Source organism: Octodon degus, unplaced genomic scaffold (assembly GCF_000260255.1).
Source record: "Octodon degus isolate 3935 unplaced genomic scaffold, OctDeg1.0 scaffold00282, whole genome shotgun sequence".
In the NCBI taxonomy this organism is placed as follows: Eukaryota; Metazoa; Chordata; class Mammalia; order Rodentia; family Octodontidae; genus Octodon; species Octodon degus.
The window spans coordinates 1,733,940-1,757,706 of NW_004524858.1; the positions used below are offsets into that span (position 1 = coordinate 1,733,940).

Here is a 23,767-nt window from a genome sequence, read left to right on the forward strand (position 1 = left end):
GTATTATTTGTTGAAACTGTACTTTCGATTTGATTTGAAACTGTCTCATTGCTATATGTTTATCAATAAAACTTTGAAAAGAAAAAAAAAAGAAAAGTATATAATTGTGAAAACAAATTAAGTGAGAACACAAATTTATCATAAAATATGCTCCAGAAGTACTATGTATTTTTAAATGTAAAAGTAATCAAGAACACAAATGTATTTTCAGTACTGTACACACGTTAACACTATGAGATGCATTACAAGTTTGAAAAAGCAATGGGCCAATGTTGGCTATCTTTCTTCAACCTAGATGCTCATAGGTGTTTCTTTTTTTCGCGATGCCAGGACTAAAGCTCAGGACCTCGTGCTTCTGGCAAGTGCTTTTCTACTGAGCTGTCTCTCTAGGCCTTTCTATTTCTGGATAAGCATGGCTTATGGTAAAATATTTAAACAAGCAAAACCTAGTCAGTCATTTTTAAAATACTTGGTCAAAAAATATTTTTCTGTAATATGCAAAACATTTTCAACAAATTGGAAGGCTTTTTGCAAGCTGACAAATTAAATAAGTCATTGAGTAAAATATTCTTGAGGTATTGCATTCAATAGGCCCAATGCTAATGTCCATAAATGATATGCCCGTATGTCAGCACGATGCCACTTGGTTAACCTCAGCTTAGGTCAGGCAGTCACTGCAAAAGTTAAGGAAGTGTTACTGTCCTGAGCGGTTGGTTGGAAATGCCCATTATTTTGGTTCAGTATGTAGTTTGATAATATGCATATGGTAATTTAGAGAGTATATAACTTCAAACAGCCATTTTACGCTTTCATATATTGTGGCTCTAATCAGAGAGCGTTCCTCTGAGTATCACACATCCGGTGCCATCTTCAAATGACAGGAGCAGTTAAGGAGAAAGTTTGGAACATCGCCCAGTGGATAAGAATTGAAATACAGTAGTTGGAAAGGATACAAATTATGCAGGCTTAATAATTAGCAGGCATTGAAAATATTATGTAAGGAAAGCAGGATGATGAGAAACAGAATAATGCTACTTTGTATCAACATTTAGGTGCAGAAAAGTCAAAGTATTATTATGATTCCAGGGCCGGGGAGATGGCTCAGTAGAATAAGCACTTCCCTGGCAAGTGCAAGGACCTGAGTTCAATCTCTGGTTCTGCCAAAAAAAAAAAAAAAAGAAAAAGAAAAAAAGGATTCCAGTATAACTATTGTGGCCACTGCATTTGCATACCTGAGCAATATGATTCTTTTAAATATTAAAATTAATACTCTTGTTTCTTTTCAGATCATATAAATCTTTCACCTTTTAAAATATTAAAATTAGATTTTTTAAAAAAAATTATTTTTATTTTTTTCAAACCAAATTGGTAGGACAGTTTCAATAATTAACACATTGCATACATTCTTTCTAGTGGTTATTTGCTGTAGAGGATGCGGACATGATATCCTATTTACAAACACTATTAGAACAAATCCTTCTATTCATAAAATTAGATTTTGCAATATAAGGTTGGTATAAATTAGACAAATTGTTTATGTGTAAACATTTTTATTTTGAACAAGTAATATTTTATTTTCACAGAATGGAAATTCTCACTTTATCTAGAGCAGACCAACTGCAAAGGCAGCCTGATCCTCGGAGCATAGGAGGGGACAGCAGAGGACAACGGGAGAGCAGGGAGCGTGTGCTGTCCTCCTAGGAAGAGAAACGGGTCCTGCGTACCTGAGCTACTCTCGAAATTGGATTATCCTGGTATCTGCTCAGTCTCTCACTCCTGACTACACGGAAATGGTCTCTGATCACAGGGGGCCGACTTTGGTGGGACCCTCTGGGGTTGGGGGCCAGCCAGGCTCCCCCATTATGGCCTGTACAATTTCGTGCAGTGATCTCTATCCCCTGGTTAGCCCTAAACTCCCATTAGGCCATCCACTATTTAGAATCCACTTCCCCAAGCCAGATTTCAGTGGATTTTGTACTAATAATATGTCCTCATCAAATAAAATCCTTCTACATTTCTAAACGTGACATGAGCAATTAACTCTTTCACAGGACTTATGAAATTTTGAGCAGCATTCTCTCTGTCAAACATGCAAAAATAGCTCGGATCTGTCACTAACAAGAAAATACTCTGAAGCAGTTATGAGAATCAGAGTTTCTGTACTGAGCACATTAATAACACACATTTTAGCAAATGATGGGAGAAAACCATTCATCGAGACTACAATGAAGAGCACCTGTAATGCCAGCTACCAGTAGCTCAAGCAGAGGAAGCGCTTGAGCCCTGGAGTTTGCCAGTAGGATAGTCAGAACAGAAAGGCTCTGCCTCAGAAACTACATAAACATGGGAGAGTTATCCAGGAGCAAGCACACAAGCAGACGCCTGGTCCTTATAAGAGACTGAGACAGGTAGAGATCACATCTGCAGAAGGACAAGGCCCCAAGTCCTTGCTCCGCTGTCCCTGCTCCCCGATGGGGTGTGGCCCTGAAGAAAGCACAGTCACAGCTCCTTGGTGTTGGGACCTGGACTCACAAATAAGGAAAGCCTCCAGCACGAAGGTAAAAACAATAACAAGGTTTAGTAAGGGGTAATAAATGAATTCAAGAGAGACAAAAAAAAATGTCAGAGGACTGTCCTGCTACAAGGCCATATATTGTTAGATTTCTAAATTTCTGTGTAAAAATATATAATGCTTATTCTTATTTTTAAGACTTTTTTATGCTTTTAATCTTTTTTCTTCATATTCTGGAGGGACTCAAAGTTTAACATATCAATACCTGATGGAAAATACCTGTTCCGTGTTATGTCTAAGATGCTTGATATCCAGACAGATAGTGAGGTTAAGCTCAACTGCCTATGTTGTAGGGTAACAATAATAAGCCTCTCTTAAAGAGGGTTAACAACCTAAATTTCCAGACCACAAATTAGAGAAAAAGAAGGGCTGCAAGGACAGCCAACATTTTGGCCCTAGCCTTTCAAGGTCAGTGAAGACTCAGGACATAAAAGAACCTGTACTGTAACATCACGTAACTCAGTTGTGTCTCAAATTTTCTGATCAAGGAGATTATGAGACCACAGAGCAACATGATCAATGATGTGTAGTGTGCCTAAGGAGAATCACATGGAGAGAAAACATTCTCTCAGGCTTTCACAGAGAGCACATTGGTCAAGCAATGGCCGTGACTCATCCACATGGCTGACACTGACAAAGGATCTACAAGCTGCAGTACAGTGTTTCAGGTTAAATCCTGAGGGGATTTGACTGATTTTATCAAATGCAAAACTTACATTTCTTTTTATATAGGCCTTGATTTATCTTGGTCTTAACCATCCAGCAGAAAAGTATGAAAATGAAGTATAAAAAGTAAAGCCATATTAATATGCTGAGCTGTAAAAGGCTCAAGTCAACAACTTTGGACATTTCAGTCTTATGGAAAACCCACTACTATTATGGACTACTGGACTATATTGGGATATTTTGCTATATTCATGCAGCTGCAGTATTTAAACGACAATGGAATGCCCTTCTCTGTTAAAATTAATCAAAAAAGTGGGATAGAAATGAACGACCATTTTGTATCAGTATACTCAAAATAGTTAGGATAGATATACAGGTCCATTCTCTTAATTCAGTGAATAGAGAGGTTTGTTCTAATAGTGTTTGTGGGCAGGATATCATGTCTGCATCTTGTACAATGAATAACCACTAAGACAATATGTAGTGTGTTAATTATTGAAAATGTGCTAGTGATTGGTTGTGAAACTGTCTCATTGCTATTTGTTTCTCAATAAAATTATTTTTTAAAAAAGGTTCAGTAAACTGTTAGTAACTGACATGGACATGACTACACAGAAGAAAGAGGAAGCAAAATGTTACATCGCCCGGCCAGAAGAGCTTCCATGCCTGCCATTCCGATTCCAGTGCTGTGGAGCCTCGTCACGTGGCTTACAGGGCCTGGGCAGCACGTCCTCTCCACAGATGGGATCCCAAAGCCCTCCCAGCCATGAGGCCCGTTAAGGGTCAGTTGACACAAAAGGGACAGCGTCCCAACTTTCTGCATGACCTGAATCAGGGAGTCTGAAGCCCCAAGAGCCTGGCAAGGTACCTGCGGGGTTAAGAATCTGCATCTTTTAGACAGGTAAGAAACTCCCCGGGAGCTGGCCGGGCTCACACTGAGTTTCTGCTCAGATCATGTTTCCACGAAACGACCTGACGCGTAATCTCTGCAGCGAGGCAACTGCACTGTGCTATGACCAGGAAGATCTTTTGTTATTTAGCTTTAACCCTTCTGACAGGCAGCTGCCACAGGACCACTGTGCACTGCATCTTCTGTAGGACTCAGCCAATCCCTGCTCCACGGACATCGCCTCTCCTCACAAAAGCAAGGGGACTCGCTAGATTTCTTTGGTCACTTGGGAAATCCATTATTTAATTATATGTTTGGCATGAGATCTGATAAGATAGAGTCTGAATACAGAAAAGATACACTCATCTAACTGAACAAGAAGCACACTGTGGGGAAAAGTCTTACAGACGATTTATCCTTCATTCGGGGCTCAGCTTACAGTGGCCAGAATCGGAGTTTATTTGCAATAGTAACTAAACATTTACAGGAAGAAGTTTCTCCAAGAAGGAGGGGTAGAAATATCAGAAGATAGTAGTCAGAATGTAAGCACATTTATGCACAGTTAGAGAAACATCAGCAAGTGCCACATTGTCTCAGGGGATACCTGGCAATAGGTACTTAGGATTCAGTTCCATCCACGGGTTTGGTGGAGATGAAGCACCTCACCTGATGCCATGCAGTGGCATCTCAGCCACAGGAAAGGCATGGGCCGGGGAATGCTGTGGAGAGTGAGGGCTCTCTCAGGTTCCACAAGTGAGTACAAGAGGCCAGGAGCACAAACAGATAAAAGGAATACTCTCCCCCACATTGAACGTGTGACAAGAAGACAAGGAAATCTTGTAGGCAGGCTTATTGCGCACATGTGGACGGCAGAACAGAACAGCGCAGTGCAGGACGTTCATGCATCTATCTATAGAGACCCAGCCTTTATCCATCCTAACGTCCAGAAGCAAACAAATAAACGAACACACTTACGGCATGAAGTAGAAATCTCTGAGAGGCTCTATACCAGTGTAGTAGATATACAAATAAAGAGACAAAAAGCAGCCAATCACCACGTCCCCATCCCTGCGCACACTGGTGCTCCTTTGGTGAAGGCAGGCTTCATTATCAAGAGCACGCACCAAGGCGGGGGGCTGCAGGACGAGGAAGACAGCAATCAAAGACCACATCTTAGATGGATAAGCAAAGCTTAGGGCTGACTTCAGGGGAAACTGGCAGTCTGAGCCAGGTAAATAAATGTGCTTCTGTGTTTCAGAGTGACGTTCATCTCGCTCAGGTGGGCACTCTGATGCTCCGTCTCCTGTGACCAGAGCCTGCTCCATGTCCCAGGAGAAGTTCGTCACCATTGTTGCCCTGGGCTCTGCATCTGGGTTCTGCTGTCATGGAGAAAACCCCCAGACAGAAATTCTGCTTGCACCTCCTTTTCTCCACCTGGACCAACTATGATTTAATCCAGTTCCACTGCTAACAACGTCCCAGGCACCACCTCCTCTGGGGAGATTTGCTGCTAAGTCTTTGTCAGTAAGCTCCTGGTACAGATACCTTTACAGTGCTGCTAGTGGGTTATACTAGAGGACTTAGTATTAGGCTTTTCTTGAAGTAGTCAGAAAAGCCTCAAGCTCAGGCCAGAAGCTTTGGGTTGTGTTCCTTCCAAAGTGGAAGATTAGGAGCTAGCACCTGACAGGCCCATGACCAAGAGTCGGAGCCACAGAACTTTCCTGGTAGACCTGTGTTCTCTGTGTACCGGTCACATGTGCTGAAGCAGGCACACGTGCTCTCCAGTGCTCAGGTACACATGGCCGACCTGCAGCCAGGAACCGAGACTAGTGACTGTGCTTCCCTGCAGAAGTAATGCTTGTGTGGAGTTGTGTAACGTAGCCTGCTTCCCACTGCTTCATTCTCCCAAGTGTCTTCATGCCAGGATTTAACCCACTTGCAGAATCCACTTCTACTCCTACAACCTTGAATTACACCAGTTTAGGTTGTCATGAGCCCATGAGCCTGTGACAGATTTCTCTTTTCCTCTCACCCCAAAGCAAAGGAGCAAAGCTGAAAATGACATCTACATTTCCCATCAACTCCAGTGTTTGAGGTGCACAGAGGTGGCGCAGGCAGCACTTACAACCTGAAGCAGTGGAGTTTTCAGAGCAGGTAGCTTGTTCTGAATAATACACAAAGTTCCTTTACTTCAGTTAATTCTAAGTATGTTGTTTTTGGATGTTACTGTGAAAGGTGTTGTTTCTCTCACTTCTCTCTTAGTGAGTTAGTTATTAATTTTTATACAGGAATGCTATGAGTTTTGTATCCGGCTATGCTACTGAATTCATTTAGTAAACCTAGTAGTCTTTTGCTGAACGTTTTGGTGTTATCTACGTAGACTATCATGTCATGCACAAATAATGTAATGTAACTTGTTTTTGTACCAATTCCTTTTATTTATCTCTCATCTAATTATTCAGGTGGATGTTTCCACAGCTGTATTGAGCAGTTGTGGTAACAGTGGACATTTTTGTCTTGTTCCTGAGTTTATCTTTTTTTATTTTTACTTTTTTCTTTTTTTGGCGGAACCAGGGATTGAACACTGACCCTTGTGCTTGCCAGGGAAGCACTTATTCTACTGAGCCATCTCCCCAGCCCCTGTTCCTGAGTTTAGATGAAAGCTTCCAGGTTTTGATGTTTAATGTGATGTTGGCTTTGATTTGTCATAGATGGCTTTTATCAGATGGACATAAAGATTGTCTATTCCAACCTTCTGCAGGGTTTTTATCATGAAAGGGCTTTGGAATTTGGATCTTATTGTCTGCAAATATGCACGAAGCAATTTCAGTGCCTGTGCATTTACTTAAGCACATTCTGTGGGCTAGAATAAGATCTGTTTTGGTCTGTAAACATCCCATGCACTGCTGAGAGTGTGTCTGATGTCGTGGGGTGGAGCACTTGTCAACATCTACTAAGTTTATTTGTTTACAGTTTGGGTCAGAACTGACAGTTCTTTGTTGATGTCTTGTCTAGTTGATCTATTTTTGATAGTGAGGTATTGAAGTCCCCCATACAATATGATTTTTTTTCATGTCCATTCATATTTTTTATTTTTATTTATTTATTTATTTATTTATTTATTTTTGGGCGGAACTGGGGATTGAACTCAGGCCCTTGCACTTGCCAGGGAAGCACTTATCCTGCTGAGCAATCTCTCCAGCCCCTTTGTAGTTTGTTTGTTTGTTTGTTTGCATGTCCATTCATATTTTTTAATACATTTCGATGCACTGGTATTTGGTGCTTGCATATTTATGATTGTTAGCTCTTCCTCTTCAGGTTTGTAGTGATTTTCTTTATCTCGTTTGAACAGTCCTGGCTTGAAGTTCACTTTGTCTGCAAATAGGATAGCTACTCATGCTTTCTTCTGGGTTCCTGTTACATGAAATATTGTTTCCATGTTTTTAATTTCAGTCTGTGAATTGCTTTTTTTTTGATGTATGTAGTACAGGGTGCACAGGGTCTCACTACCCAGATCTGACTCATAGTGATCCTCCTGGTTTCAGCCTCCCGTGCACTGGGATTACTGGTGGGCACAACCACGCCCCGTCTCTGTGGCTGGCTCAGCAAGCCGGGGGTCAGGGCCAGTACCGCACCTGGGATCAATACCTGTCCCTTCGCTTGCCTAAGCAGATACTTAGTCCGCTGAGCTATCTCAATGGTCCTTTATTAGGATCTTGGCACTTGGAATTGTAGTCTTCATTGTCTCTTTCTAAAGTATGTTTCCGAATGTTTTGTAGAGCTAGTTTGGTGGTCATTGATTTCCTCACTTGTGCTTTGTCATGGAAGTATCCTATCTCTCCGTTAACTCTGAAAGAGTTTTGTGTTTTCTTTTGGAATCTGAAATACTTTACTCCAGGTTCTCCTTGACTTAAGGGTTTGCATTGAAAAGTCTGCTGTAGATCTGATGGCCTTCTTTAATAGGTGATTTGTTTTTCTTTAACAGCTTTTAGTCTATTCTTGTGTTGAATTTCTGGAATTTTGACTGTTCCATACCTCGGTGTAGGTTTTGTTTGTTTTTAATTTTATCAGACAGGGTTTTTCTCTGTAGCGTTTACTGACCTTGAACTCACTACTGTAGCCCAGCCTGGCCTTGAACTGTTGGCGATTCTCTTGCCTGGGCCTCTGAGGTGCTGGCACTTGCCTGAGCTCCTCTGTGTTTTTTTTTTTTCCAGAACTGGGGATTGAACTCAAGCCCTTACACTTGCCAGGGAAGCACTTATTCCACTGAGCCATCTCCCTGGCCCAGCTCCACTATTTTTTATGTTTATCTTCTCTAGAGTACTAATCATGCTCTTCATTGTGCCCAGCATCTCAAGTTGTCTGAGAAATTATTTCCAGTTTGATTTTTATCTGAAGCTGCATTCACTTGCTTTGATGCTCGCCCTGATATCACTGCACAGTCCAAGAGGGTCGCTTTCACCTCACTCCATCGCACTGCCCCCTGGGGTCGCCTTTGGGGAGCTGCTGATCTGGGCTTGCATCTGCCTTCCTTGTCTTCCCATTTTCTATCTTTTACTTCATGTAATTCCTGCCTTGATGCTTATAAATTATTCATGGCAGATATCTTCATTGCTAGTATCTGGAACCCTTAGGAAACGAGTACTTTTCCGAGATGTCTTCCAGTTGTAGCTGGCTTGGGGTTTTGGTCTGTTGTAAGATCCTGCGGCTTAAATTATTGGGGTGACGAGTTGCTGCCCGGGTGGCCTACTGCTCCTGGTTCTCCGGCACTGGCCTGTGGTACTATTTATGGTCCTCAGGCGGTCTCAGTCTTCTCCTATGAGGAAGCGCAACTGATTAGACCAGTTATGTCGCCTTGGCCCAAGTAGCACAGTGAGTAAGAGCAACAGCATCCAACACTCCCCAGCAAATGACAGCCTTGGTAACTATTAAATTGCCACCTTAAACCATACGAACCGGATTTGTAGTTACAAAGCAAATCAAAACTACACCAGAAAACTGTGCACCATAAAAGTTGCCTCAGTGTGGCAGTTTTACCTTCAGACAAGAAAATTAAAATGGGTTCAAGGGAATCAGAGAAAAGGCAGAAAAGGGATTGGAAGCAAGGCTGGAGGACAAAAGATTATGCAGGCTTTGGGAACAGGTGCAGAAGATGGAAGGAACGGGCGGGCAAGAAAGGAGAAAGAGATACAGAAGAAAAGAAAGTTGCTAGGTACATGTTCTGGTATAAAAACAATCCAAAAAGAAAGAAAAAAAGAAAAGAAGAAGACAAAGTTGCAGCCCGCTGGTGCTCGGGTGAACGTTCCTCTAAAGCTTGCGGCCACTAGAGGGAGCCGGCCCAGCAGGCATTCTGAGCGCGGACCTCTGCTGGCCCTCTCCAGGTGGTCTCCTGGCCAGTTACCTGCTCCTGGGGGCCTCTGAGCCTGAGTAACTCACCAGCCCCTAGTCCACAGCGTCCACTGCCTGCTCCACCGGTGTGCTTCCCTGCGGAGGCCTCGGGGACCGCCAGAAGTCGCTGTGCCTCTGCGGGTCCGGTGCGCCCTGCCCTGAGCGAGTGTCCAGGAGCAAGCCCTGCTGCGCCTGCCTGTTGTGCATTGCCCTCCTCGTCGCTCTCCCTGGGCCTCTCGTTCTCATTTCAGGGCCTCTCTGAGTCCTGCAGACCCTCCTCCTCCTCGTCCTCCCCCTCTTCCTTTTCTTCCTCCCCCTCTTCTTCCTCAAGCTCCTCTTCCTCCTCTTGCTCTTCCTCATGCCGCTATATTCCATCATCCAGATTCCAGCTGTCGAAGAGGCTGTTTCTCTGCTGCTCACCACAGACAGGTGTCAGAAGAGCATCTGGCTAGGGCTGAGCTTCGGGGAGTTGAGGGTGGCGGCCTTCTTGGGCTCCTTCTGCTGCCGCCGCTGCTGATTGAAGGCTGTGGGTGAGATGCCTGACTGTGGACTCAGGCAGGTATACAGCAAACGGAAAGAACGTGGCCCCCTTGGCCGCAACATGTGCCACCCAGCACATGCGTGGGGCCGCAGGAGGCACGTGTACACTGCTTGTCACAGAAGTAACAGGCATATCTTTTTCTTTCCTCTCAAGCCATGGCTGACAAAACCCAGGAAGACGGTGGTGTCCGTTTCCCCTTTCCCTTCCCGCCCTACTCCATCCAGAAGGACTTCATGGCTGAGCTGTACCAGGTGTTGGAGGCTGGAAAGATTGGGATATTCAAGAGTCCCACTGGCAGGGTAAGTCTGCATGCCACGGGGCGATGGCCGCAAGTGTGAAGAGGCCTAGCCTGGCCTCGCCTCTGCAGATTCCCGTGGCTGGGAGTCAGGCCTCGAGGTCCCGAGGCTTACCTTTCTGAGCGCCTGACTCTGCTCCCGCAGCAAGTCTCTGTCAAGAAGAATTGCTGCTTGCCCCTGTGCCCTCAGTGCTGGCTGCGACCCTTCCTGGTTTGCAGTCTCGTGAGCGTCACCTGGGAACCCGTGAGGCCCTTGGTCTTCAGTCCTTGCTGTGTGGACTCAGGTCCAGTTCTCAGTCTCTCTCCTCTTTGTGAGCTGGCTATTTTTGCTCCTGCGTTTTCGGTTTTGTGACTGTGAATCTCTCAGCTTCTGTGCAGCGTTAGGGGGCTGTGGCAGGAGCGGGCAGAGCAGTGTTGGTCCAGCCTTGCCTGCTTGTCCTTCTGCCTGCCTTCTGCCTTTCCATCCCCATGCCCTGCTCCCTCCCGCACACTCCCTAGCCCTTACATGCTGTTCTGTGACCTCATCTCCTGTGACCATCCCTGAGGAAACCCGCCCCTGTGACACAGTTCCTCTTTGTGGTCTGGAGCCTTCTAAATCACACCTCCAAGGCATCCTGTGCCCTGTCGCACCCTGAGTGGCATTCTGTTCACCAGCCTGCTTCTGATGCACCCTTCCTCCCACAACCGCCCGAGATGCCTGGTTTCCCTGCAAGGCACTTGCCAGGCCTTCTGTGATTCCAGCACTGGAGTGGGCGTTCTAACTTGCTCTCCAGTGTGCCCTATGTGGCGCTGTAGCTCTTGGAGTGCCGCTCCCTAGACTTCACCGCAGTGTGTGCTTCCTCCCAGGACCCGTTACACACTTCCCCTGGGCACGTTCCAGGGTGTCCTGCACCTGCGCACCCCCGCCTCAAGCCTGAGCCCTCTGCACCAGGAGGTATTGGGAAGGTGAATGAATTTCCCTGCCACCCGGGCCTGGGAATTGGCTGGGGTGGTGCCGCCTGAGATGCCCTCCCTCATCTGGGTGCTCTGGGCGAGATCAGTGAGGTCTGTTCTGAGGCTTGGAGCATTTGGAGCTCTGTTTCATTTCCTTTTTGGTACTAGGGATCAGGAAGGTCCTGCCTTCCCCTGGTGAGGCAAGTGCTCCTTCCCCATCCCAGCATTTCACCACACAGCCTTTCAGCAAGGTCCTCCCCAACTTGTTTCTTTTCTGTCCTTCTTTGCAGTGCTGGGGAGGATCCCAGGGCCTCACGCATCCTAGACATGCGTTGTGTCACTGCACTACACTACTCGTGCGCTCTGTCTGTGATTTTTGTGGTCTTTTTGCTGGCTGGAACTGTGTGGGCCTCCCTTGGCCCTTTTGTCTGTGTTAGAGCGGACCCAAGGGTAGCTTGGACCCGGAGCTCCAGGACTTCCTCAGTTGGCTTGCAGTTAGAGGGAGGACACTGAGCAGTTGTCTGTCCCTGCGTGGGTCGTTGTTATAGTGGTGTGGCAGTGGATATGGTCTCTGACCATCCCTGACCAGTGCAGCTCTAGACCTTTTCAGGGTGAAGTCCAGTGGAGGGTGAAGATATAAAGACAAGAGTTAGGAAACAAAGCTGAGGCCAGTCGGAGCCCCCTCTCCACATGGGAGAAAAGGGACAGCTCAGTGGTTACTGCGTGTTTATATCCTGGGCAGGTCGATGTCATGTGACACCCTGCTGCCCAGCAGCCTGTCTGCTTGGCTTGCTGGGGCGCTCCTTGTCCTCGGAGCTGGAGCAGCCTGGTCACGGGGCTCACCTGGGCGGTCTTTGTTCTCAGGCCTGGCCTTGCCTTAGCCTGTGTGTGATCGATCTGTGGCATCAGCCGCTCACTGGGCTGCCCTACTCTGCTGCTCATGCTGTCCTGGATGCTGCCATTGAGTCTCAGAAGCTGAGTGAAATGGGTGTGAGGCTCTTCTGAAGCCACGTGGTCTGGCCCCTGGGCCGCAGCTTGCTCCAGGTCTTTCAGGGTCTCCCAGAAGCTGGTAGCTTGCTTCTGCATCTCCAGAGAATGATGATCTTAGGGTTATTTTATGTGCGTATGGACACAGCCAGCCCAAGCCACCTCCCTGCTGTGTACCGATGTTCTTCGGATCCCACTGGAGGCAAATGCCTCCAGGATCTTATCTAATTAACTCATTTCATTGCTTGCCCCAAAAGCGGATGTGACTCTCCTTCACCCCTTCCCACATACATGTGTGGCAGCACACGTGACAAGGTCACCCTGAGCCCCGGAGCTGGTGAGCGGGAGCCAGGAGGAACCCAGGCAGCCTGGTGGTGGGGTCCGGAGCCCTAGCCGCTAACCTGCGCCTTCTCTCTGGTGCACACAGAGCACTGTCTCCCCATGGTGCATTCAGCTTGGAGCAGGCTTGGAAACCGTCCAGATGCTCTGAGATACTCTGAAATGACAGCCTGTCTGTCCCCAGACAGAAGGGGAGGCCTGAGCCAGCCAGGTGGGCCTGGAGCATGGCAGATTGTGTGGACCTCTGTGTGGCCCCTCTGGGCTCTGGAGCACAGGCTCCCCTGAGGCACTGCTTGGCAGGAACCCATTGTCTTGCACACCAGGGGGCAGCAGGGCAGCCCTACTGGAGGCTGCAAGGGAAGGGTGTGTCCTGGTCCCTCTCCCTTCTTTAGGGACCCTCTTCACCCTCTGTGGCTGCATCCTGACTCCCCCTTTCCCTGAGGACAGTGTCCTTAGGAAGGATCAGGCTCCTCCAGTCTCAGGTTCGCTATCTACGTGATCCTGTCTCCAAATAAGGTCGCATGGAGATGGGCAGGAACGTCCCCATAGCAGCATTAGGTACCACCTAATTTTTAAAGCCAGAGCTTTGAAGCCCCTCCTGAAATGGGGAACGCCCTGTCATTGCACCGCTCGGAAGGCTGGAGGGGTGGGTCAAGGGGCAAGTGAAGGGCCAAGACCCTGCTTCAGAAGTGGAAGAAATACTCCCTGGGGCGGAGCACTGGCCGGAGCGAACAGGGCCCCAGGGAGCCCACAGGCAGGTGAGGCTGGCGCTGCGCCTGTGTCCCAAGCCATGTCTTCCCACAGGGAAAGTCTTTGAGTCTCATCTGTGGGGCCCTGACCTGGCTCCGAGACTTTGAGCAGAGGAAACAGCAGGAAGAGGCGCGCTGTCTCCTTGAACCTGGAGCCGGCCCGGTGCCTGAGGGGCAGGACCCGCGCCCTGCGGCCCCCAGCACCTCCAGCCCAGGAGGAGAGCCAGACTGGGTCACCCAGTTTGTACAGAGGAAGGAGGAAAGGGACCTGGCTGAGCGTGTGAGGGTGAGTCTGGGTGGCGTCCTTGTGAGCCGAGGTCCCCTGTCCCCAGTCACCACCCCCTGCACAGGTGGCTCCCTCAGGACAGGGAAGGGCTAGCTGAGCAGGCCTTGGCCTGGGCCGGTGCAGACTTCCGCCCCATGCAGCCAGCTGACTTGCTGAACTCCATTGTCCCAGGGGCCTGCCGCAGCCCCGTGTTCTAGAGGCCGGCAGGGTCCCACAGGCATCTCCTCAGGACCTTGTCCCCCCAGGAGGAGCAGCTCAGGAGGAGGAAGCGAGAGGAGCGACTGCAGCAGACACGCCACAGTGCGCAGCTCAAGCACACAGCCCGGCGCCGGGTGGGTGCCCTCATCCTGCCTTGTCACTGAGGACACTTGCTGGGTGGCCTGGCCTCAGGCTGCACTGTGTCCTCGAGGGCCAAGTCTTCTTCCCCAGCTTGGCCCCTGATGGGTGGAGATGCAGAGCCTGGAACTGGGCTCCTCCCCCGAGAGCAGCAAGGCTGCATCCATGGCCACGTGGGGCTATCTTTGGTGACAACCAGGCTGAGGCCCAGGCTGTCGCGGACCAGGGCCTCTGTGCTAGGCTTCTGCTCTGGTCCTGCTGTTCAGAGGCAGGAAGAAGAGGAGACCAAGGCCCTCCTCCGTCTCAGCCGGGAAGTGCTGGCTGAGGGGCCCGGGACGGAGCAGCTGGAGCAGCTGGATCCCGGGGAGGAGGAGCTGGTGCTGGCAGAGTACGTGAGTGATGAGGAGAGGAGGGCAGCCAGCAGGTGAGACAGCGCTGCCCGTCATCCTGCATTCCTGCTCCCAAAGGGGGAACGCCTGTGGCATGGTGACCCCAACTCTCAAGGCCTCCCTGCTCCTGGTTCTGGTCCTCTTCCTCCTCCCAGAGGCACCAGAGCAGAACGGGAGGTAGCTCCCTAAGCGGCGCCTGGCCAGGGTCCCTGAAGGACTCCCGAGAGCTTCCTTTCCTACTGAATTCCTCCAGTACCCGGGCATGTGCCTCTCCTGTCTCCAGGCTGGGCCTTCCCTTGCTGGGACCTTGAGCTGTCTTCCCACTGTATCCCTGACAAATGTCTCAGTGTTCTGCTAGGCCTGGCATTCGCTGTCACAGCCCAAGGTTGGAGCTGCTGTGGGTCTGCAATCAGTACAGGAATCCATGTAGCCAATTAAGATTTGAAAGTGTTTTATTAGCTGAGCTCAGCGACCATCAACACAGACCCCTGTTTCAGAGTCCAAGCGAGCAGCCTCAAGCAGAGAACATGAAGAATATATAACAAGAGAGGGAAAAACGCAAAGAAATATGTAATATGTCCTGCTTGTCAAACAGGTTTTTGTTGTACATTTGGCTATTTTTTCCCTTTTCATCTGGCTTTTTCTTCCTGCTATTGCTTAAGGTCACTGCTTTCTCAGGGTGTATTTTCTCCTTAGGGTTACTTGATTTGCATGTAGGCTGGTTTTTGCAACTCTGGGGTCACAGAAAGTTTATTATGGCAGTACTTATGCTAAGAGTCTGGTTTTAAGCCATCACAAGTGCCCTGCTGCATTTCCCTGGAGACTGTCATGTTTGAATCTGTTGTTCCGTCTTCCTCACTCATGGGGCCTTTGGCTACTGCAAGGGCCAGAGCCTCCCACCTGGGGCGCCTGGCTTCAGTGCCTGTCACGCGGGGCTACATCCCAGGCCTTTCTTAATTGTTTTTGTTTTGAGTGCAGACTCCTGGGTTGTGACTTGGGCTTGGGGACCCGGGGCTCCTTCCCCTTCCCTTTCCTGCCCAAGTTCTCTGGGTGGCACAGACCCAGGCAGCAAGGGAGGCGGGGCCACGGAGTTCAGGGGGCCTGGGCCATGGGCCTGGTGGCTGTGGGGAGCCTCGCTGCTGGGAGAGGCTCTGCCATCCCTCTGCCGAGCTCTCCACCAGCTATCTGTCTGGGAGTAGAGGTCCCTTGGCAAGGGCCTGGGGCTTGTTCCTCTGGTCACTTGCCAGCCCTCAGTGAGCTGAGTGTGCTGAGGGAAGACTTTCCTGTGTTCCGTCTCAGGGTAGATGAGGAGGAAGACCTGGAGGAGGAACACGTCATGAAGGCAAGACACCCAGGCTGCTGTGTGGGGCTGCCCTCCACACATGCATACACACATAGACATGCATGTACACACTCATGTGCACATACACACATGCGCACACTGGTTTCCTCTTCCTATCTTCATTCTGAAATGCTGGAGGGGTGGGAGTGTCCGTTGCATCCTCCACCCTTTGGGAGCAGCCCTCCCTCTACACTGTCCCTAAGATGCAGGGACTCAGCCACAGGACTGGGCAGCAGTGGGGACACTGCCTGCCCGCCCTAGACCCACACCCTGCCAGAGGCCACAGCCGGCTCAGGCTCGGCCTGGCTGCAGACGCATGGGTGGCCTCCCCAGCGCCATGTGCTGTGGGGTGGTGCTGTCTCGCTTGGCACCTGCCTTTGCAGCCACCTCCCTGTTCCTGCAGGCTCTCAGGCCTCTGTTCACAGAGCATTTGGGGCCGTCCGTGTCCCCCTTTGACTTTCCCTTCCTGTGCTCTGAGCAGATTTACTACTGCAGCCAGACGCATTACCAGCTGGCCCAGTTTGTGCAAGAAGTTCGGAAGAGCCCCTTTGGCAAGGAGACCTGGCTGGTGACCCTCGCTTCCCGGCAGGTGAGCAGCATCAGGTGCCCAGCCCGGTGCCCCGCGCCCGTGTCTTCTGGTCCCAGCATGGGGTGCTGCTGAGGTGCTGCGCTATTGGCACATGGCCATGCCCTGCCTGCCATTCCTTGGGCCGAGAGAGTCCCTCACCACACCACTCCTTCACCTCATCCTCTTGGCTTTAGACCCTGTGTGTGAATGAAGAGGTGAGGAGCCTGGGCTCTGTGCAGCTGATCAACGACCGCTGTGTGGAGATGCAGAGACACCAGTATGGTAGGCGCCATGACCGAGTGTGGCCGTGCTGGGGTGGGGACAGGAAGGCACAGGACAGTGCAGTGGGCTCAGACCGGGGGCACAGGAGTGTAAGAACCCAAGGTCCAAAAGCAAATAATAGATTTATCTTTTCATATAGTTAGTGGATGCCAAGCTTCTGTCTACACGCCCTGCATACCGCGATGGGGTAATAAAAGTCAAATTGAGAACATTTTCATCCATAAAACTCCAAACTCTCACTTATTGATAAAGTTCACATAGCCCTTTTAATTAGTTTTTTTTTCTTTTCAAAGTTTTATTGATAAACATATAGCAATGAGACAGTTTCAAATCAAATCGAAAGTACAGTTTCAACAAATAATATACTGCGTATATTCTTCTTAGTGGTTAATTGCTGTACAAGATGCAGTCTTGTGATGTAATTAGTTTTCTTCATAGATAGCATGAGGTTATTAGAATCAAGCAATCTGAAAGTCTGTCCTTGAAGGACTGATAGAAAAAAATAACATTCTGATCTTTACATGAGGACTCTTAACTCCCATTACCATGTAATGGCAGTTATATTGTGCAGTTCCCACATTAAAGGAGGCCCAGGAATATATCCCCAAAAGCATGAGCTTAAAATACAGGACTACAATTTTTGGTTAGCATTCACAGTGAAGGCAGCGAAAGTGTTGGTGTTTATGCCTTTACCCATTTATCTAAATATGGGCTGCTCAGGAAACTTGACTCATAAAAGTTTTAAAGTTAGGCCACAAATTAGAAAAGGATAGATTTTCTGTATTAAGGTCTCCCATTTAGAAGAAAAGTTTCACATCTTAAGTATGGGTTACCCAATTTATTTGAGTTTTCCTCTACAAAACTATTGAGTCATGTTTGTCTGCTTAGCAGTTTAAGGAAAAATTTGGCTATTTTGTGGGCTTTGAGATTATCACTCTTAAAGTGCCAGTGTTTTAAAATAGGGTTCTTGTGATTTTACATGCTTTTGTGATGGAGTGCTGTTTTGTTATATAATTTTAACTTGGATTCTTTCCATTTGCATTTGTTTATGTAATTTCAGGAGGAATACTGAACATCTGAGTCCTGGATGATACTAATAAACTAATTGCAGAGGTTTAAAAAAAAAAAAGCAAATAATGGAGGGCAGCCCTGCCCCTCTCCTAGAAGGACAGAGCATGTTAATTTCTGGGCCTTTGCGGAGCTGAGTCTCTAGCTTGGGGATGGATTTTCGGGCGGTTATGGAAGACATAAGGTAGCACCAGATGACACATCATCTGCATGAGCTGATGACACCCCTGAGGTCCACTCATGGGAAACATCTGTGTCCCCAGCCCTCATCAAGCAGAACTCCAATACACAGAGCCTCCCTCAGATAGGTGATGGGGCTGTGCAGTGGCCCAGAGAGCCTGGGCTGCTCTGTCACCAGAGCCCAGCCAGGATTGGGGCCAGTACCTAAGGCACTTCTGTCTTCTGCTTTCAGGTACGGAGCTGAAGACCATCAACGAATTCCTCTTCCAGAGCCAGGTGGACAGCATCAACCTGTTTAAGGTAGAAGTGCCGCCCTTTCTTTACCTCAAGGAGCATCGTGTGTCCTTCTTAGTGCCAGCCCTGGGCAGCCACTGCTTAAGACTGCTTAAGAAGGAAGGAAAAGCAAAGTCCCTGACATCCAGCAGTCAGGTCTGAGGACCCAAAGCACAGGCACAGGAAATTCCTGGACCTCCCAGTGGTGTGCATGGGAATGAGGCAGCCTTGGCTCTGGGGCCAGGTTCCGCTGGCTTGGTGGGAAGAGGAGCCTTTTCAGGGATACATGGACACCGCTGTCCTCCACTCCCTCCTCCATCTCGCCCTGGAGGCTCGGGACCTGTCACAGCCTTGGACCCTGGAGCCATGTGACAGTGCCCTGAGTGCAGGCTGAGGGACATGCAGCCCTTTACTTGCTGCCCCGGGTGGCACCCTGCCCTGCCCTTTACTACTGCCTTCCTCCTGCAGACAGGTTTTGCCGACTTAGCCTTGTCGCTCACTGCTGCACAGTCACCTGTGCTCCTTTCTCCCCTGGAGTCCCACGTGACACGGTCCCCAGCTCCCGGCTGCCCCAGCCCCAGTCCCAGCTCGGTCCTCCCTCAGCTGTGACTTCACTTCCCAGCAGGCTGTCCTTCCTCCTGCCTTTGCCCTGCCTGCCAGCTCCTGTCTGTCCCCTTCTTTTAGTTGGGTTCGCAAGGCACAGTTCAGTGGATCCTCACTGAAGGAAGGAACCTGCAGCTGGATTGGCCCAGCTGTGCGTGGCTCCGCACCAGTCACCCTGTGCTCTCCCAGCAGGAGTGAGCCCCAGGCCTCGCCTCTGTTTGCCTTTACTCCTAGGATGTCTTTTTGTTTTTACTTTTAAATCCAACTCTGAGTTCCTCAATGTCCAGCTCAGCTGCTGTCACTGGAAAGGAGAGCAGAAGGCCAGCCTCTGTTGTCAGGGGGATCAGAGCCCCAGGACTGTGTGAGGAGGCTGCGATGTAGGGCTGTGCTGAGCCACTTGGTGATGCTGAGCTGGGGTGGCAGCAGAGGAGGAGAGGAGATGGGCCGGATGGGTGGGGGGCCAGCCCCAGGGCGTGCAGGCTGCAGCTGACACCTTGCGGCGGTCTCACTTTTGCAGATACAGCGATACTTTGAGAAGAGCAAGGTCAGCAGGAAGGTACGGTCGCTTCCCCAGCCCTCATGGCCTCATCCTCCTCCTGGGGGACCCCAGCTCGTCTCTGTCCCTGATCCTCAGGCTGAGGAGGACACGGGCTGCAGGTATCTGGAGTCTCCATGTCCTGCTGTCACCTCTGTCCTCCCCACCAGCTCTGTGGCTTCACAGAACGCTACGGCGCCGTCCTCCCACCACCCCGGGAGCAGTCGAGGCTCTCTGGGCTCCAGCACTTCCTGCAGAGCCTGCAGCCTGGGGTGACCGAGGGTGAGACAGAGGGAGGAGGATGAGCTGGGCTGCTGGATGGGCAGTGCTGGGCCCAGCCTCACATAGGGCCCATCTGCTGTCCTCCTGACTGTGCAGCACCCGCTGCCCCCCTGGAGGAGGCCGAGGTCGGGGCAGTGCGGGCCGCCTCCCCACTGATGCACATTGAAGGCTTCCTCGCAGCCCTCACCACCGCCAGCCAGGACGGCAGGGTCATCCTGAGCCGCCAAGGTACCGAGCCCCCCCAGGGACTCCAGCACACGCACCTGTGCAGGCTTAGCAGGAAGGAGCTAGGCAGTGGGGTGACCCATGGCTGCCCCCAGTGGCCAGGGTGGGCAGGGGCCCTAAGGGGGAGAAGCCACTTTCTGGCTGTGTGACCTGGACCCATATCTCTTTGCTCTGACTCTGCTGGTGTATGTGTGTGTGCATGTGTGCATGGGTGTGAGTGTGTGTGTGCAAGTAAGGGACACGGCAGCACTGTCAACCATGGCACTCATCACAGAGGAAAGCGGACCGGGCTCCCTGTGCTGGCCAGTACGTGTCCTTCGGGGCACCCAGGCTCACCCCTGTGCCGGGACTCACCCCTGTGCCAGGCTCACCCCTGCCTGTCTCTGCTCCCTTCAGGCAGCCTCAGCCAGAGCAGCCTCAAATTCTTGCTGCTGAACCCAGCTGTGCACTTCGCCCAGGTGGTGAAGGAATGCCGGGCAGTGGTCATTGCAGGTGGCACCATGCAGCCGGTAAGTACCCCAGCCCGGCCCCGTGAGCCCCACGTGCCAGGGTGGCTCCAGAGGGACGCAGCGTCAGTTAGGTGTCCTCTCTGTCTGTTCCTCTGTACACTAGGTGGGAATGTGGAAAGCGTCACAGCCGTTCTGTGTCCCAGCCCCTGGGTGCCTCTGCCATTCCCCTTCCTGCCCCGCCAGGGAGGTGTCAGCCTTCAGAGTTTGTCATCATAGAGATGATTTAGGTTTTGTGGTAGACGGCAGGGAGAAGCACAGTAGGGGAAAGCGGCTCAGGGTTTCATGCAGAGGTGAACGATGTCGCCCGTCACTGCAGTGGCCTTTCTGTGGTTAAGCTTTCCAGCTGTGCATGTGTCTTGAAAGTGAGGATGGAATTACCCCTGCACACGAGTGCAGTTGGCCTGTCCACACAGGAGCAGAGTAGCACAGGTTTCTTTCCTCCTCAGCAGGGATAAGCCCCCCATCCTTGTTACTTGTCTGTCCTTGCTGACAGAGGGGAAGGCTTTGTTTCACTCACAGTTGGCAGAGTCTTCAGCATGGAATCGACGGGCTCCAAGGCAGGGTGGCTCGGCAGAGGGGCAGCGCAGAAGAGAACCAGTTCACGGTGAGCAGAGGCAGCAGAAGCAAGCAGGGCAGGGAGAAGAGCGGCCTCCTTCCATCCCTGTGTTGTGCCGGGTGCTGGGATTGGGGGGGGGGGGCACTGCGCCAATCAGCAGACGATTTAATCATCAGCCGGCCTCCTCCAGGCATTGCATCCGTCATCTGCTCTGGATTGAGCACCTCTGAGGAGGCTCCTGGGACTGCATGGGCTGTGGGGGATGTGCAGACCCAAGCCGAGCATCCCGTGCTCCCCCACTGTTCACATCTCCTAGGCCCTGTCCTCTTGTGCGCTGTGGGGCTGCCCAGGTCCTTCTCTGAGCAGCCCCACGGAGAACAGAGCCGAATCTGCCCAGAGCTCCTTCCCCGGCCGCACAGCCTGGCAGATGCATCTTGCCAACTGCCTGGCTCCTGAGAGCCGCCCCCAGCCTCTGTGCCTGGGAAGGTCACCACTGTCACACTCCTTATTCTTATTGCCGAGATTTCTAGACTTTTATTCACCCTGCGCCTCAAAGTTCTCTATAGTCATTGTTTTGCTGGTCAGATTTTCTCAAAGTTGGCATGAGGTGCCCATGCCAACCCAGGTCCTGTGGACTGGACCAGATGCCTCCTCATTTTCGTGCACAAGGGAGCAGCATTTCAGCAAAAGGCAGTGTGGGGACCTTGGTGCCAGGGCGACCGCTGCTCCCCGCCATCACTGCGCAGCCAGGCTGCAGGACACCCGGAGAGGCGTTTTACAAAGCCTAAATGGGTATTGATGTTTCTGAATCAGAATCAAAGAACTGACTGATTTGACTTCATAGTTACAGCTCTCAGGGCAGAGCATGGAAGAGTAAGTAAATTTCTGTTCAGTTGTACAGACCAGTGTGATTCAGTGTTGCTGAGTGAACATCCGGTTTCTTTTTAGGTTGACATAACTGTTTCATGAATCTCTCCATGTACTTCCCATATACTTCCGAAGCACATCCCTACTCCTAGCAGGCACCCTGCCATGGAGGGTTCAGTGCTTTGCCTCGCGTTCTGCCCCAGTGGGGGTCGGGGTCGGCTGAAATCAGGCTGCTCTCTGTGTGCTGCACTGGTGTGACAGTGCACTGGCAACTGCTTGCCTTTTGTTTGTTTTGTTTACTTTTTCCCATTTTCAACTAATTATGTCTTAAAGTATGAATCCCCACATGTAGTTCAAAGGTGAAAGCTCTCCCCTTTCCAGTCAGAACCCAGGCCCAGCTCTTGTGTGGGCCCTTCTGACTGCGCACCTGCCCCCGTTTCTAGCCAGAGTGCAGGCCTGGCTTGTGTGTGTGTGTGGGGGGGGGTTGCTTGCACATTTGACATATTCCTTTGGAGCAAGCACCCAGCCCGGAGCTTTTGTGTGGGTCCATCCACACACATGTGGGGAATCTCCTCTATCAGGGAGGCCTGGTGTGTAACTGTGCAGCAGAACTCCCCACAGAGAGGATAGGGGATAGACCCACGAACTAATCCAGAAGCTGAACATTTTTCCAGAGGGGCACTGTGGGTTCACTTCCACAGGTTGCAGCAGGAAGAACAAGAACACAGCACCCAGGCACATCTGGATGAGTTCAAAGTTGGTAGATGTGGACCCAATAAGCTGAGACACTTTGCTAGACCCAGATCTATGAGAGCATCCTCTCTCTTTCTCTGTTGATGAAGACAGGGGGGCAACAGATAACCAGGGTGAACCATTCTGCCGGGAAGACCCTTTGTACATCAAGGGGAGTTGATCAGACAGAATTTAGGGGAACTAATTTAAATAAAAATTCCCAATTTAATATCTGCTTAGCCTCACAGACATAATGTTTACTCTTGTGGTCTATATTACAAACCCATGAGTTACAAAACTTTGTCAACTGCTATCACTACCCATTATCCGTGTTCCTAATTGTAGTATTGTACATACAAAACTATAACTGCCTGAACCACATAATCTCTCTTGGGTGAGAATTTCAGTAGGTACTAAGGTAATAGCTGAACCAAAGCTGTGCACCAAAGGTCAGGGGACAGTGCTATACAAAATGACTAAGAAAAGGAGGAAAATGCATACTCAGGCCCCGAACCCACCTAGAACAAATGCAGGAGATGCTAGCATAGAAGAAATTGGAAATCACATGCATGAAATCTCTGAGTTAATAGTGTCTGAAGAAAGGACTGCAGAAAGGTATAGACCAAATCAGAACAAAAATCTCAAGTAAAGAAATAAGTATAATGAAAGAATTACTCAGTGCTTCTAACGAGGACACTCATGAAAAAATGGAGGCGAAATGAAAAATGATGAATCCTTGAATGAGCAATATAGGAAAGAAATAGAATGGCTGAAGCAGACTCACAGAGGTATACAGGAAATTAAAATCTGAATAACAGGCTGGCAAAGCCTGTTGTAATGAAGGTGAAAATAGAGTTTCAGATCTTGAAGACACCATTGCAACTAGTGAAAAGGTAAGAAAATATCTCTTAAAAGGAAATACGATGCAGGAAAAAATTCAACATTGCAAGATAATGCAAAGATTAACAGTGTAAGAATCAACGAGGAGTCAAGACAAATGATATAAAAAGAATATGGGTGGAGGTGTGCGGAGAGTTTCCTGCTACGCTGCGCCGGCGGGACCACTCCCAGCCCAGGCGCAGCGTGGGCCGGACCCTCTCCCAGCCCCTCGGGCCGCCCCCCACGACTCCGCAGTGCCTCCCCCACCCCGCCCGCCCAGTAGGATTTTCTGCCCAGTTCTGGGAGCCCCCAGACCCAGTCCTAGCACAGGTCCGGTGAGTGTGCGGAGAGTTTCCTGCTACCCTGCACCGGCGGGACGAGTCCCAGCCCAGGCGCAGCGTGGGCTGGACCCTCTCCCACCCCCTCCGGCGGCCCCCCACCCCTCCGCTGTACCTCCCCCATCCCTCCCGCTCAGTAGGAATTTCTGCCGACTTCC

The 23,767-nt window shown here is 50.1% G+C and overlaps 2 protein-coding genes across 2 annotated transcripts in view; one reads left to right on the plus strand and one right to left on the minus strand.

Annotated features, from left to right (window-relative positions):
• The window catches only part of LOC101587295 (vomeronasal type-2 receptor 116-like), a 38,350-nt gene extending 32,874 nt beyond the window's left edge, over nucleotides 1–5,476 (minus strand). Inside the window, exons 1-2 of the mRNA XM_023707210.1 lie at nucleotides 5,252–5,476; nucleotides 4,794–4,846 (exon numbers count right to left, since the gene is read on the minus strand). Coding sequence (XP_023562978.1) covers nucleotides 4,794–4,846; nucleotides 5,252–5,476 — 278 coding nt within the window. The remainder of the gene's footprint in view (nucleotides 1–4,793; nucleotides 4,847–5,251) is intronic.
• A 4,735-nt stretch (nucleotides 5,477–10,211) lies between these two features.
• Nucleotides 10,212–21,762, plus strand: LOC101587681 (putative ATP-dependent RNA helicase DDX11-like protein 8). The gene is made up of 13 exons (XM_023707211.1): nucleotides 10,212–10,355; nucleotides 13,415–13,645; nucleotides 13,891–13,977; nucleotides 14,248–14,405; nucleotides 15,670–15,712; nucleotides 16,116–16,301; nucleotides 16,475–16,562; nucleotides 18,043–18,110; nucleotides 19,204–19,242; nucleotides 19,392–19,503; nucleotides 19,600–19,731; nucleotides 20,125–20,237; nucleotides 21,742–21,762. The coding sequence occupies exons 1-13, from the start codon at nucleotides 10,212–10,214 to the stop codon at nucleotides 21,760–21,762; spliced, it is 1,422 nt and encodes a 473-aa protein (XP_023562979.1).
• Nucleotides 21,763–23,767: the final 2,005 nt, after the last annotated feature.